We start from the raw sequence: 13176 nt of genomic DNA, 5'->3' as shown, positions 1-13176 counted from the left end.
TGCCAGGCATGCTCAATTCCACAGGAGCTACAGAGCAAAGACTCTATTTTCTCCATTGGCTGAGGCTCCTCCCTTGGAGAGGAAGGGGAGAGGAATAGCTTACTTTGCCAGGCTCTCTCAATCACACAGCAGAGCTACTAAGCCAAACCTGTCTTCCTTCTATTGGCCAAAGCTCTTCCCTTTCCTGGTCCCTGGGGAAGGAAGGAAAAGCCAGAGCTTCCTTTGCCCAGTTTCCTGGACCCCATGGGAGAAATACAAAGAAAGCGCCTTTAAAACCAATGAGTATTAATGTTTTAAGGTATTGCTTTTTAAAAAAATCTTTAAATGTGTTTGCCTGTGTCCTTTATAAAATTTATATCTCTGCTACCTAATCTTAAATAGGTACACACATGGCCCAGCCCGACCCAACATGGCTCGGCCCAACAAGATCTCATTTATGTCAGATTTGGCCTTCATAACAAATGAGTTCGACACCCCTGCTCTAGGTATTTCCCAACCTGGAGTTGCCAACTCTTGCAGCTGCCTTTTTACAGAATCAGGCTTCGGGTTTCCAACTTCCAGGTAGGGCTTTGAGCTTCTTGCATTGTGCAGGGGGGTTGGACTAGATGTCCTTTCCAACTGTTAGGTATATGTAAATGTAGCAAGAGATAAAATGCAGTGAAGCAAAGGCAGGTCTTTTTTGAGCAGGAATGCACAGGAACGGAGTTCCGGCTGGCTTGGCATCAGTGGGTGTGGCCTAATATGCAAATAAGGTCATGCTGGTTTTTTCTACAAAAAAGCCCCACGCGAAACAATGCTGATGTCAGGGGTGTGGCCTTATATGCAAATGAATTCCGGCTGGGCTTTTTCTACCAAAAAAGCCCTGAGCAAAGGTATTCGCTTTAAAAGATACTTTACTTTCTAATAAAGGGAGGATTTACTGGGTGCTGGAAAATAATATAGGAAAACATCCTGCCTGTCTACTCTAACCTACCTGTTTACTCAGAGACTTCTAAACCTCATGTGAGGAAACAGAGATTCACAAAGGGCCATAGACTGAAACTCAATCCTTACTGTCCAGGCCAACCCCAATGTATTGATTACCCAACTGAAGCATCCCAATACTGGCTAATTATGCACCTAGTTCTAGAGGCGAATACATGCAGACTATACAATGAGATGAGGAGGCATGTGAGGAGGAAACTGAAAGGAAAGGTACATACGGTCAAAACCCTTGGGGAAGCTTGGACGCTATTTAAAACTATAATCCTAGAAGCTCAGATAAAATACATACCACAAGTTAGGAAAGGCACAAACAGGCATAAGAAAAGGCCTGCATGGTTAACAAACAAAGTAATGGAAGCTGTAAAAGGTAAGAAGGACTCCTTTAAGCGGTGGAAAACCAGTCCAAGTGAGATTAGTAAAAGGGAACACAGGCTGTGGCAAATCAAATGCAAGACTGTGATCAGGCAGGCAAAAAGGGACTATGAGGAGCATATTGCAAAAAACATAAAGACCAACAATAAAAATTTCTTCAAATATATTAGAAGTAGGAAACCAGCCAGGGAGGCAGTGGGGCCCTTGGATGACCATGGGGTAAAAGGATTACTGAAGGAGGATAGGGAAATGGCTGAGAAGCTAAATGAATTCTTTGCCTCCGTCTTCACTGTGGAAGACGAGAACTTTTTGCCCGCCCCAGAACCACTAATTTTGGAAGGGGTGTTGAAAGACCTGAGTCAGATTGAGGTGACAAAAGAGGAGGTCCTACAACTGATAGACAAATTAAAAACTAATAAGTCACCGGGTCCGGATGGCATACATCCGAGAGTTCTGAAAGAACTCAAAGTTGAACTTGTGGATCTTCTAACAAAAATCTGTAATCTTTCATTGAAATCTGCCTCCGTTCCTGAGGACTGGAAGGTAGCAAATGTCACCCCCATCTTTAAAAAGGGTTCCAGAGGAGATCCGGGAAATTACAGGCCAGTCAGTCTGACTTCAATACCAGGAAAGTTGGTAGAAACCATTATCAAGGACAGAATGAGTAGGCACATTGATGAACACGGGTTATTGAGGAAGACTCAGCATGGGTTCTGCAAGGGAAGATCTTGCCTCACTAACCTGTTACATTTCTTTGAGGGGGTGAACAAACATGTGGACAAAGGCGACCCGATAGATGTTGTTTACCTTGACTTCCAGAAAGCTTTTGATAAAGTTCCTCATCAAAGGCTCCTTAGAAAACTTGAGAGTCATGGAGTAAAAGGACAGGTCCTCTTGTGGATCAAAAACCGGCTAATTAATAGGAAGCAGAGAGTCAGTATAAATGGGCAGTCTTCGCAGTGGAGGACGGTAAGCAGTGGGGTGCCGCAGGGCTCGGTACTGGGTCCCATGCTCTTTAACTTGTTCATAAATGATTTAGAGTTGGGAGTGAGCAGTGAAGTGGCCAAGTTTGCGGATGACACTAAATTGTTCAGGGTGGTGAGAACCAGAGAGGATTGTGAGGAACTCCAAAGGGATCTGTTGAGGCTGGGTGAGTGGGTGTCAACGTGGCAGATGCGGTTCAATGTGGCCAAGTGCAAAGTAATGCACATTGGGGCCAAGAATCCCAGCTACAAATACAAGTTGATGGGGTGTGAACTGGCAGAGACTGACCAAGAGAGAGATCTTGGGGTCATGGTAGATAACTCACTGAAAATGTCAAGACAGTGTGCGTCTGCAATAAAAAAGGCCAACGCCATGCTGGGAATTATTAGGAAGGGAATTGAAAACAAATCAGCCAGTATCATAATGCCCCTGTATAAATCGATGGTGCGGTCTCATTTGGAGTACTGTGTGCAGTTCTGGTCGCCGCACCTCAAAAAGGATATTATAGCATTGGAGAAAGTCCAGAGAAGGGCAACTAGAATGATTAAAGGGCTGGAGCACTTTCCCTATGAAGAAAGGTTGAAACGCTTGGGACTCTTTAGCTTGGAGAAATGTCGACTGCGGGGTGACATGATAGAGGTTTACAAGATAATGCATGGGATGGAGAAAGTAGAGAAAGAAGTACTTTTCTCCCTTTCTCACAATACAAGAACTCGTGGGCATTCGATGAAATTGCTGAGCAGAAAGGTTAAAACGGATAAAAGGAAGTACTTCTTCACCCAAAGGGTGATTAACATGTGGAATTCACTGCCACAGGAGGTGGTGGCGGCCACAAGTATAGCCACCTTCAAGAGGGGTTTAGATAAAAATATGGAGCACAGGTCCATCAGTGGCTATTAGCCACAGTGTATGTGTGTATATAAAATTTTTTTGCCACTGTGTGACACAGAGTGTAGGACTTGATGGGCCGTTGGCCTGATCCAACATGGCTTCTCTTATGTTCTTATGTTCTTATTCTACTGGTCTGTAACCTTAAGCTAGCTAAGACATCAGCATGCATAAACAGTTAGTTACAAGGCTTTTTTGTAGAAAAAACTCAGCAGGAACTCATTTGCATATTAGGTCACACACCCTGATGCCACGCTAGCCAGAGTTGCATTCCTGTGTGTTTCTGCTAAAAAAAAAAAAAAGCCCAGGTTAATTATCTCATGACTTCAGGAAGGGAACTTGCAAAACCCCAACACCCAACTCTATGATTCTGTGATTCTCCTGGAATTACAACTGATTTCCAGATTACAGAGACTAGTTTCCTTGGAGGAAATGGCAGCTTCAGAGGACATCACGTCCCCATGGAACTCCTTTTCTCAAACTCCATCTTCCCCATTTAAAGGTAAAGGTAGTTCCCTGTGCAAGCACCAGTCCTTTCTGACTCTGGGGTGACGTTGCATCATGACGTTTTCCCAACAGATTTTTTATGGGGTGGTTTTGCCATTGCCTTCACCAGTCATCTACACTTCCCCCCCAGCAAGCTGGGTACTCATTTTACTAACCTCGGAAGGATGGAAGGCTAAGTCAGCCTTGAGCCTGCTACCTGAACCCAGCTTCCGCCGGGATCAAACTCAGGTCATGAGCAGAGCTTGGATTGCAGTACTTCAGTTTACCACTCTCCCCTGGAAGTCGACTTGATGCTCCTGCTTCAAATATTCTTCCAGCAAGGGATACTCCACTGTTTATATCTCTTATGAAAAAGCTTCAATGAACTAAGTCTCAACACTTCTTCAGCATTCCAAAATTGTCAAAATATTCAGGTGGATTCTTAATATACATCTAACAAGGTCACGAAGTCTCTACCACAAGCTTTAAACTGGCATTTGCTCAGAATGGCTCAAGGCTGTATGCTCAGAACAGCTCAAGTCAACTTCCTGTCTATTGGGACTCTAAATTTTATGAACATTAACACTGTAGTGTGTTATAATTTATAGTAATTTCAGTCACCATAGCCTATTGGTTGGGGGTTTTTTTGCCTAAGCCTGCAGATGGAGTCTGGGGATCTCCCAGAATTACAGCAGACTACAGAGATCAGTTCCCCTGGAGAAAAATGGCTTCTGTGATGGGTGGGCTATGGCACTGTACCCTTCTGAAGTCCCTGTCCTCCCCAGGCTCCACCCCCAAATCTCTAGGAGTTTCCCAACCTGGATCTGGCAACCCTATTTCCCATCACCCACCAATGGCCAGGGGGGACCTGGCAACCCTAGCCTTTTACAGCTGTGCTGTTTTCTGAAAGGTCAGTTCTACTTACTCCCTGTTTGTCCTTACAGCAACACCTGGGGCCGGTCCACAAAGAGAAAGCAGATATCTTCCGGGCACTCACTGCCTATTATCAGACCTTCGTGGATGTGCTGGAATTCCGGGTGAGTGTCAGCAAGGGCTGGGGTTTTCTTGAATGGCACTGCTTTCAATGTACCTTGTTCCATCTGAGAATAGCTTGAAGGAAGGCAGAAATTCTCCAGGTACAGCGTCTGTCACTCTGTGTGTTAATTTTGATTGGGAAAACTGCCCCTGTTGAATGGTGCACTGCTCCAGAATGCCATAAACCCCATTTTGGATGGATTGGGACAGCCAGATGTCATGGGAGCAAAAGGGGTTACAGATTAGGGTCAAGAGGTGAGCAAATGTGCTGTTTGTCAGTTGCCCAGTGAAGTTTCTTGTTTCCTTCTGGGTTTCAGAAATGGTTCTGTTCAGTCACACTGGATCTCTTTTCTTTTTGCTTTCTCCTTCCCAAGTTAGATGGCAGGGTTGCCAGCTCTGGGTTGGGAAATACCTGGAGATTTTGGGGGTGGAGCCTTTGAGCAATAAACACAGCAAGGCTGCAGAACCAGACTAAAGAGTAGATAAAGGTTTATTTAGGAATTAATATACTTGATAGGAGAGAGGAGAGACAGAGATAGGTTCTTAACTACCGTACATCCCTAGCTGAGAGGATAAAACTTAGTGTGGCAGTTCTGAGAAGAAGGGGCAAATTGCCCTTAGGGTAGCAATCTGAAGACAGACAATGAATAACACTTAACTGGAGAGAGAAGGTGCTGACCTCACTATCTTATCTAATTGTCTTCTTGCTGCCCCCTTGCCTTTTCCAACACAACCTGAGCATGGCAGGATTTGAGGAAGGGGGGGGGGGGACTTCAGTAGGGTTGCCAATCCCCAGTTGGAGCAAAACCATAGGATCTTAGCATACAGCTATGTAAATAAAAAACCTGCTAAAATAAGCCCTTCCAAAATCCATCTTTCTTCAGTTTGGAGGCTTATTTATCACTGGAACCCAATCTTTACAGTACATTCACAGGAGACCAACAAGGTTCAGAACATGTCTGTTAGATTTCCCAGTTGGAGGCAGGGGATCCCCTGGTTTGAAGGCCCTCCCCCTACTTCAGGGTCATTAGAAAGGGGGGGAGGGAAATGTCTGCTGAGCACTGCATTATTCCCTATGGAGACCAATTCCCATGGGGTATAATGGAGAATTGATCAGCAAGTATCTAGGGCTCTAGGGTGGGCTGTTTTTTGAGTTAGAGGCACTAAATTTGCAGCATAATATTCAGTGCCTCCCCTCAAAATACCCTCCAAGTTTCAAAAAGATTAGACCAGGGGGTCCAGTTCTATGAGCCCCAAAAGAAGGTGCCCTTATCCTTCATTATTTCCAGTGGAGGGAAGACATTTAAGAGGTGTGCAGTTCCTTTAAATATGATGGGCAGAACTTCCTTCAGAGTTCAATTATGCTTGTCACAACCTTGCTCCTGGCTCCACCCCCAGTGGCTCCTGGCTCCACCCCTAAAAGCTCCTGGCTCCATCCCCAAAGTCCCCATATATTTCTTGAATATTTCTGCCAACTCTAGACTTCATTGGGATACAATGCCATAGAGCCCACCCTCAAAATCAGCCATTTTCTCCAAGTGAACCTGATCTCTGTCACCTTGAGATCAGTTGTAATAGTGGGAGCTCTCCAGCCACCACCTGGCAACCCTCCTATCCTGTGGCATTTGTTGGGATCTGAGCCCTGATCTTTCTGGTCTAAGGCTATATTCTACATACTACACTACTGATTTATAGTATTTGCAAAACTCATCATTGTATGCTTGAGTTAAGGCAACGATTCCCAGCCTTTCTGCTACAGAGATCCATAAGCTGCTCCCACTATGAGCCCCAAGGAAGAGGCATTCCAACATTCCAATAGCCTTTGCATGTGGAGGTTGCGTTCCAGCCTTTGACCACCCTCTCTTCCTCCATTCACATGAGCAATGTGTGTATGCAGTGACGAAAACATTCCAGCTAATGAATGACATACAAAATACTGTTTTCAGGGTCAGAACTTGGTTCCGAAAATACAAAAGAGACCAGTGGAAAGGGCAGGGATGGCTTTAAGGGAAGATTGGCTCACAACCAGGACCGACCCTGCCACGAGGCAAACTAGGCAATTGCCTAGGGTGCTTGCCTTCCGGGTGTGACAAATTGGGTGCCCCCATGTGACTCAATGAAGGAGGTCTCCCATCCAAATACTTGCCAGAGTTGGTCCTGCTCAGCTTCTGAGATCTGACAAGATCAGGCTTGCCTCGGCTATCCAGGTTAGGGAGCAATTTCAAGTTTTGTGCTTTTTATTTTTCCCACAAGTAATCTTTTTTTCAAAAATGGTTATCAGTGCAGGGGGAGGGGGTGCCAGAAGTTAGCCTTGCCTGGGGTGCCAAATAGTCTAGGGCCAGCCCCGCTCACAACCCATTTTCACAGACTTCATGATACACTTTGGGGTCCCAATCGACGGGTTGGGAAACACTGGGTTAAGGAACACTGGTATGAGCTCTGCTATTTCCTGTGCTACTGCTGTTTGGTTCTTGGACAAAGTGTGACAGAACAGGCCTGTCTGACTTGCAGACATTTTGCTGCCCACTCCCTCCTTTGGGTTGCCACCTCTTGGAGGGAGCTATTCTTCTTCCTTAGAGTATTCAGTGCCACCACCTGCCTATTTTAGGGGTTCCTGCTGAGAGGAACAGGACTCTCAGTTCCTAGTTCAAAGACCTGGTCTCAAGGTCTCCTGCTGCCCAGTACCTGGTTACCACAGAGATCAAATGCTGCTTTGGGGCTCCCCTGGAGAGCTGGCCACTTGCACACTGACCACTTCTCTCCTCCCTGTGGATCCCCCTTGCAAAATAACACGTCCAAAAAGTGTTTGGGGAAACTATGTGGTACAGAGATCCACTACCAGCATCAAAAGATTAAAATATTTATTGAAAAAGGAAAAGTTACAAGCATACTGTAGCTCAGCACCAGATTAGCAAATGGAAGAACAATGGAAAATTGGTTAGAAACACATCCTTCTTTCCATGATTCCTGCCCTAGCTCGATGTGACAAGGACTAGAGCAGGCATTTAAAAGCTTACCCAGTTGCAGGATTGTTCCCTGGTTGTTCCATTTATCTGGGCAGCCGCATGGTCTGGAAAAGATGGACACCTATTGGCAAACCAGAGGCCAGAGATGTCCCTGGCTCAGCATCCCGAGGAAAAAGAGAGACTACCCTCCCCTTGCAGGAAAATTTTGCTAATTCCCTGTTTTCACCCACTTTACATCACTCTCTCCACCCCTTTGACTCAATCTGCCCAGGTCACAAGGTACATTCTGGGTGCCCTTGAAAAAGAAGATGATATTGGTTTTATAGCCTGTCCTCTACTTCAAATCTCAAAGTGGCTCACAGTCTCCTTTACCTCCCTCCCTCATAACAGACACCCTGTGAGGTGGGTGGGGCTGAGAGAACTTTCACAGAAGCTGCCCTTTTCAAGGACAACTCTGCCAGAGCTATGGCTGACCCAAGGCCATTCCAGCAGCTGCAAATGGAGGAAGAAGAAAATGATATTGGATTTAAATCCCATCCTATACTCTGAATCTCAGAGTTGTCACAATCTTCTTTACCTTTCCCCCCACAACAGACACCCTGTGAGGTAGGTGGGGCTGACAGAGCTTTTTACACCAGCTGCCCTTTCAAGGACAACTCCTGTGAAAGCTATGGCTGACCCAAGGCCATTCCAGCAGGTGCAAGTGGAGGAGTGGGGAATCAAACCCGGTTCTCCCAGATAAGAGTCTGTACACTTAACCACTACACAAAACTGGCTCTGGGGAATCAAACTGGAGTGAGGAATCAAACCTGGTTCTCCCAGATAAGAGTCCACACCCTACACCAAACTGGCTCTGGAAGGCATTCTGGAAAATCTCCAGGGATCACCTGGAAGCTTCCTAGCACCGAATTCCTCAGGTAGATTTTCTACCCAGCTATTAGCATATGTATAGTTGTGAACTAGCAGGCCATTGAGACTGGCTTCCTGCTACTTCTCTCGGCTTGACTTCGCGAACGAAGATTTAAGAAGGGTGCAGTAGTCCACGTCTGCTGCAGGCTCGCTGGTGGCTGACAAGACCAATGCAGGACAGGCAGATCCGGCCACAGTGGCTGCTACTTCTAAAGGAAAGGAAAAGTCACACACTTTTAAAATACAGAGTGAGTTGGGGAGGGGGGAGGTTCATCACAGAAGGATAGCCTCTTGCGCATTATGGAGGAACAGCCAGGTTTGCACCTCTCCAAATTAGGTGTCATAAACTGCAAAGCAAGATAGGAGTCTTCTGTTTCTGCAGATCATGATTCCCCTGGAACAACATCCTGCTTAGACTACTTATCAAATCCCCAGCCTGTCATTAGTTTATTGGACAGCCCGGGGCAAAGGCAATCCAATGCAATGTGGTTTAGATCTTTCTGCTTAAAAAACAACCACCTCAACTAGTTTGTGCTATAAAATAAAATCAGAACAATATAATCCCCTTCTCCCCCCCTCCAATGTAGCACCTAAGTCAGAACAAAACAAAAAACAGAATATAAATGCAGGTGTGCTAAAATAGAATTAAAATGAGAATGTAAAGTCTCATTTGTGTACAGAATGCATTTGCCAGAGGAACAAAGATAGCATCTAGATAAATAATCTTGACACTTTCGTGCCTAATAAGAAAGCCAGCTTCTCAGGAACTGAAGGGACTATTTTTTTTTAAGAAGGAGAAAGATGAAGTGTTCATTTCTGTCTTAATGCTACACAGAGTTTACAGCCAAATGTATAATGAGATAGATCTTTAATGTCCAAGGACAGAAACACAAACATTTGTCACTGTCTTCAAAGCTATCTTGGGCTGATTCAGGCTGCTTGTTAAGGGGTATGGAGGAAAAGATGTTTTATTCTGTTAGATATATATATTTCAGTCAGGATGGGATAGTAAGTAATATGCAGGCAGAACAGTGCCCTTGCACTGTGAAACTTACAGTGCTTTTTAGGGTTGCCAATCTCCAGGTGGCAGCTGGAGATCTCCTGGGATTACAGCTAATCTCCAGGTATAGTGTCCAGATCACATGAAGTGATGGTATTGCTTTACTCTGCTCTGGTAAGACCTCACCTGGAGTATTGTGTTCAGTTTTGGGCACCACATTTTAAGAAGGATATAGACAAGCTGGGACGGGTCCAGAGGAGGGTGACAAAGATGTTGAGGGATCTGGAGACCAAGTCCTATGAAGAAAGGTTGAAGGAGTTGGGTGTGTTTAGCCTGGAGAGGAGGCAACTGAGAAGTGATATGATCATCTTCAAGTACCTGAAGGGCTGTCATATAGAGAATGGTGTGGAATTGTTTTCTGTTGTCCCAGAAGGTAGGACCAGAACCAGTGGGTTGAAACTAAATCAAGAGTTTCCGGCTCAACATTAGGAAGAACTTCCTGACAGTTAGAGCAATTCCTCAGTGGAACAGTTTTCCTCGGGTGGTAGTGGGCTCTCCTTCCTTGGATGTTTTTAAACAGAGGCTAGATTACCATCTAACAGCAATGAAGATCCTGTGAATTTAGGGGGAGGTATTTGTGAGTTTCCTGCATTATGCAGGGGGTTGGACTAGATGACCCTGGAGGTCCCTTCCAACTCTGATTCTATGACAAATATCAGTTCACTTGGAGAAAATGGCTGCTTTGGAAAGTGGAGTGCAGGGCTTTTCTTTTTAGCAGGAACGCACAGGAATGCAGTTCTGGCTGGCTTGGTGTTAGGAGTTCCTGCTGGGCTTTTTCTACAAAACAAGCCCTGGTGGAGTGTATGATATTATAGCCCATTGAAGTCCCTACTCAAACACCACCCTCCTCAGGTTGTTACCCCACTCCCCCAAAAAGAAAAACTTCAGGTATTTTCAAATCCAGAATTGGCATTCCTAGTTTACTACCCGTCCTGGGTAGTGCCACCCACTGTAACATACCATATTTTCCTGCTGGTCACAGGTAGATGTTGTTAAGTTTCACAAATCCAACTGGAAACTGAAGGGCATTTCTGTCTCTGTGCTTATTCTCACGCTCTGGACGCAAATACCTTGACCTGAACCTCAAATCTGTCTCTTTTTGGTGGCTACCAAGCCCCATATGTTTTTGGACACTGGCACACCTTCCTAAGGAACTTCACACACCCTTTCTTTTTAAGTTGCAGTGCAAGAGAAAGTTTCTGGTGCACCATAAATTCACCCTCTTTCCATATGGTTGTGTGAACAGAATCATGGTGGGAAACCAAGATTTGTTGTGGGGGCAAAGAAATGACAAAACGACAAGCCATCACCTCATGCCAAACTTGGAAAATTATCAGGAAAAAATTATAGCAGTATGGTTTCCAGTTGTATCTTATTTAACTCAGCAAAATGTAGTTCCTAACAATGTAGTTAAAGTGATTTGCTGTGTTTCTAATATACGTCACTCCTAATTGGTATCTTGATTCAATGCCCAGACATTACTTTTTTACTTGTATTGCCTCAGTAGTGTATGTGTTGTATAAGCTTAAATAAAGTAATTTTTTTTAAAAAAACTGGCTTCTGTCAAAAAAACCTCTCAACTGAACAGAAAAAAAAGACAGAAGAGTTGTGAAGAAGTTCATCCTAGCAGGAAGGATCTGACTTGTGATTCTTAGTTGTGCTGGCTTAAATGTATTTGACCTGCTGCATAAAAGCCTAATTAGGGTTATCAGGGCTTTTTTTGTAGCAGAAACTCATTTGCATATTAGGCCACACCCCACTGATGTACCCAATCCTCCTGGAGCTTACAGTAGGCCCTGTACTAAGAGCCCTGTAAGCTCTTGGAGGATTGGCTACCTCAGAGGTATGTGTCCTAATATGCAAAGGAGCTCCTGCTACAAAAAAAGGCCTGCATTTATGAACCTTTCCTGCCCCCCCTTCCCCAAAAAGCCCTGAAGGTTATGTTTTCCTTGGGGACACCATGAGTCAAGTGAATTGCCAAGTGGATTCTGAAATTCCATGCTCTTCAGGGCTGTGTGGGTCCAATTTGGGTAGGGACTATGGCATGCAAATAGAGGGGGCTTAGACTCCCCCTCCTGCTGTTTCCCGCTTTGAAATGGTCCTGGAGGGTGCATTTTGTATTGAAGACGAACAGATTATGTTTCTGCCATTTCAGGTCAGGGAAATAATATGTAGGAAATGTCAAACCCCTCCCTGCCCTTTGCATGCTGTAGTCCTGAACTGAATTGGACCCATACACACCTGCAGAGCTCAGAACCTCAGAACATAGCTCTGCATGTAACCCACTTACATCCCAGGGGAAATGCAACATGTAGTTTAGGCCCTCATTCAGCCCTGATTTTGGCAGGGACTTCTAAAACAGAAGCCTGGGGGGGCCCAGGGTGTCATACAGCATAAAACACAGGGGTAATACCAATGAGGTAGAAGAAAATGCTGGCTACTGTTATAGTTGTTAAATCAATGCCCATTTTTATGTTTTAGGACCATGTGTATGAATTGTTGAACTCCATCGATGCCAGCCAGTGCTACTTCGACATTGTGAGTATCTTCGGAATAAGGAATTGTTGTTGGCTTCCTATCACCTCTCAGCTGCCTCCTCTTCAGGCTAAACATACCCAGCTCCTTCAGCCTTTCCTCATAGGGCTTGGTCTCCAGACTCCTCCTCATCTTTGTTGTCCTCCTCTGGACCTGTTCCATCTTGTCTATATCCTTCTTAAAATGTCTGTGTTTCTAAACAGAGGCTAGATGACCATCTGACAGCAGTGCTGATGATCTTGTGAATTTATGGAGAGGCATCTGTGAAGTATTCTTAAAGAGATTCTAGCCACTCTCTGAGTGCAATAAGGGTACTTAAAAAATCCATGTGGCAGACATGTAGACTGCCTACAAACACAGTCCATGCCGGGAACTTAATTCCCAATCACACGTGGAGCTGATTTGGATCAGGACCATGAAGTGTGAGGAGAGGGGCTTCAGCCTTCCTCACACTGTTTTCTCAAAATGAAACAGCCCCAGGGAGCTGCTACTTGACCTACTGGGGAGCCCTACTTATACTGGGTGTGTGTGTTTCACATAAGGAAAATGGTCGGAGGGGAAGGCTGCAGTCCCCTCTCCTCATGCTGCATAGTCAGGCCAATGCGTTCCTGAGAATGAAGTTCTCATCATGGATCTCCTAGCCACGTCTGTTGACAGTCCACATGTTTGTCATGTAGATGTAAAGTTCTGCATTTAGAAAAATCCAAATCCAATGCATAGTTATAGGATGGGGGAGACTTGCCTTGGCAGTGTGGAGGATCTAGGGGTCTTAGTGGACCATACACTGAATATGAGTCAGCAGTGTGATGCGGTGACTAAAAAGGGAAATGCAATTTGGGGCTGTATCAACAGAAGTACAGTGTCCAGATCACGTGAAGTGATAGTATTGCTTTACTCTGCTCTGGTAAGACCTCACCTGGAGTATTATTATGTTCAGTTTTGGGCATCACATTTTAA

General features: G+C 45.0%; 1 protein-coding gene across 1 annotated transcript in view; it reads left to right on the top strand.

Annotated features, from left to right (window-relative positions):
* Positions 1–13176, top strand: part of NCKAP1L (NCK associated protein 1 like) — a 129486-nt gene that overhangs the window by 5616 nt on the left and 110694 nt on the right. The window contains exons 3-4 of the mRNA XM_060252162.1: positions 4659–4751; positions 12166–12222. Of these exons, the coding sequence (XP_060108145.1) occupies positions 4659–4751; positions 12166–12222 (150 nt within the window). The remainder of the gene's footprint in view (positions 1–4658; positions 4752–12165; positions 12223–13176) is intronic.

This window comes from Heteronotia binoei, chromosome 13, assembly GCF_032191835.1.
Source record: "Heteronotia binoei isolate CCM8104 ecotype False Entrance Well chromosome 13, APGP_CSIRO_Hbin_v1, whole genome shotgun sequence".
NCBI lineage: Eukaryota > Metazoa > Chordata > Lepidosauria > Squamata > Gekkonidae > Heteronotia > Heteronotia binoei.
Note: the sequence above shows the minus strand (reverse complement) of the source record. Positions and strands in the feature narration are given on the sequence as shown.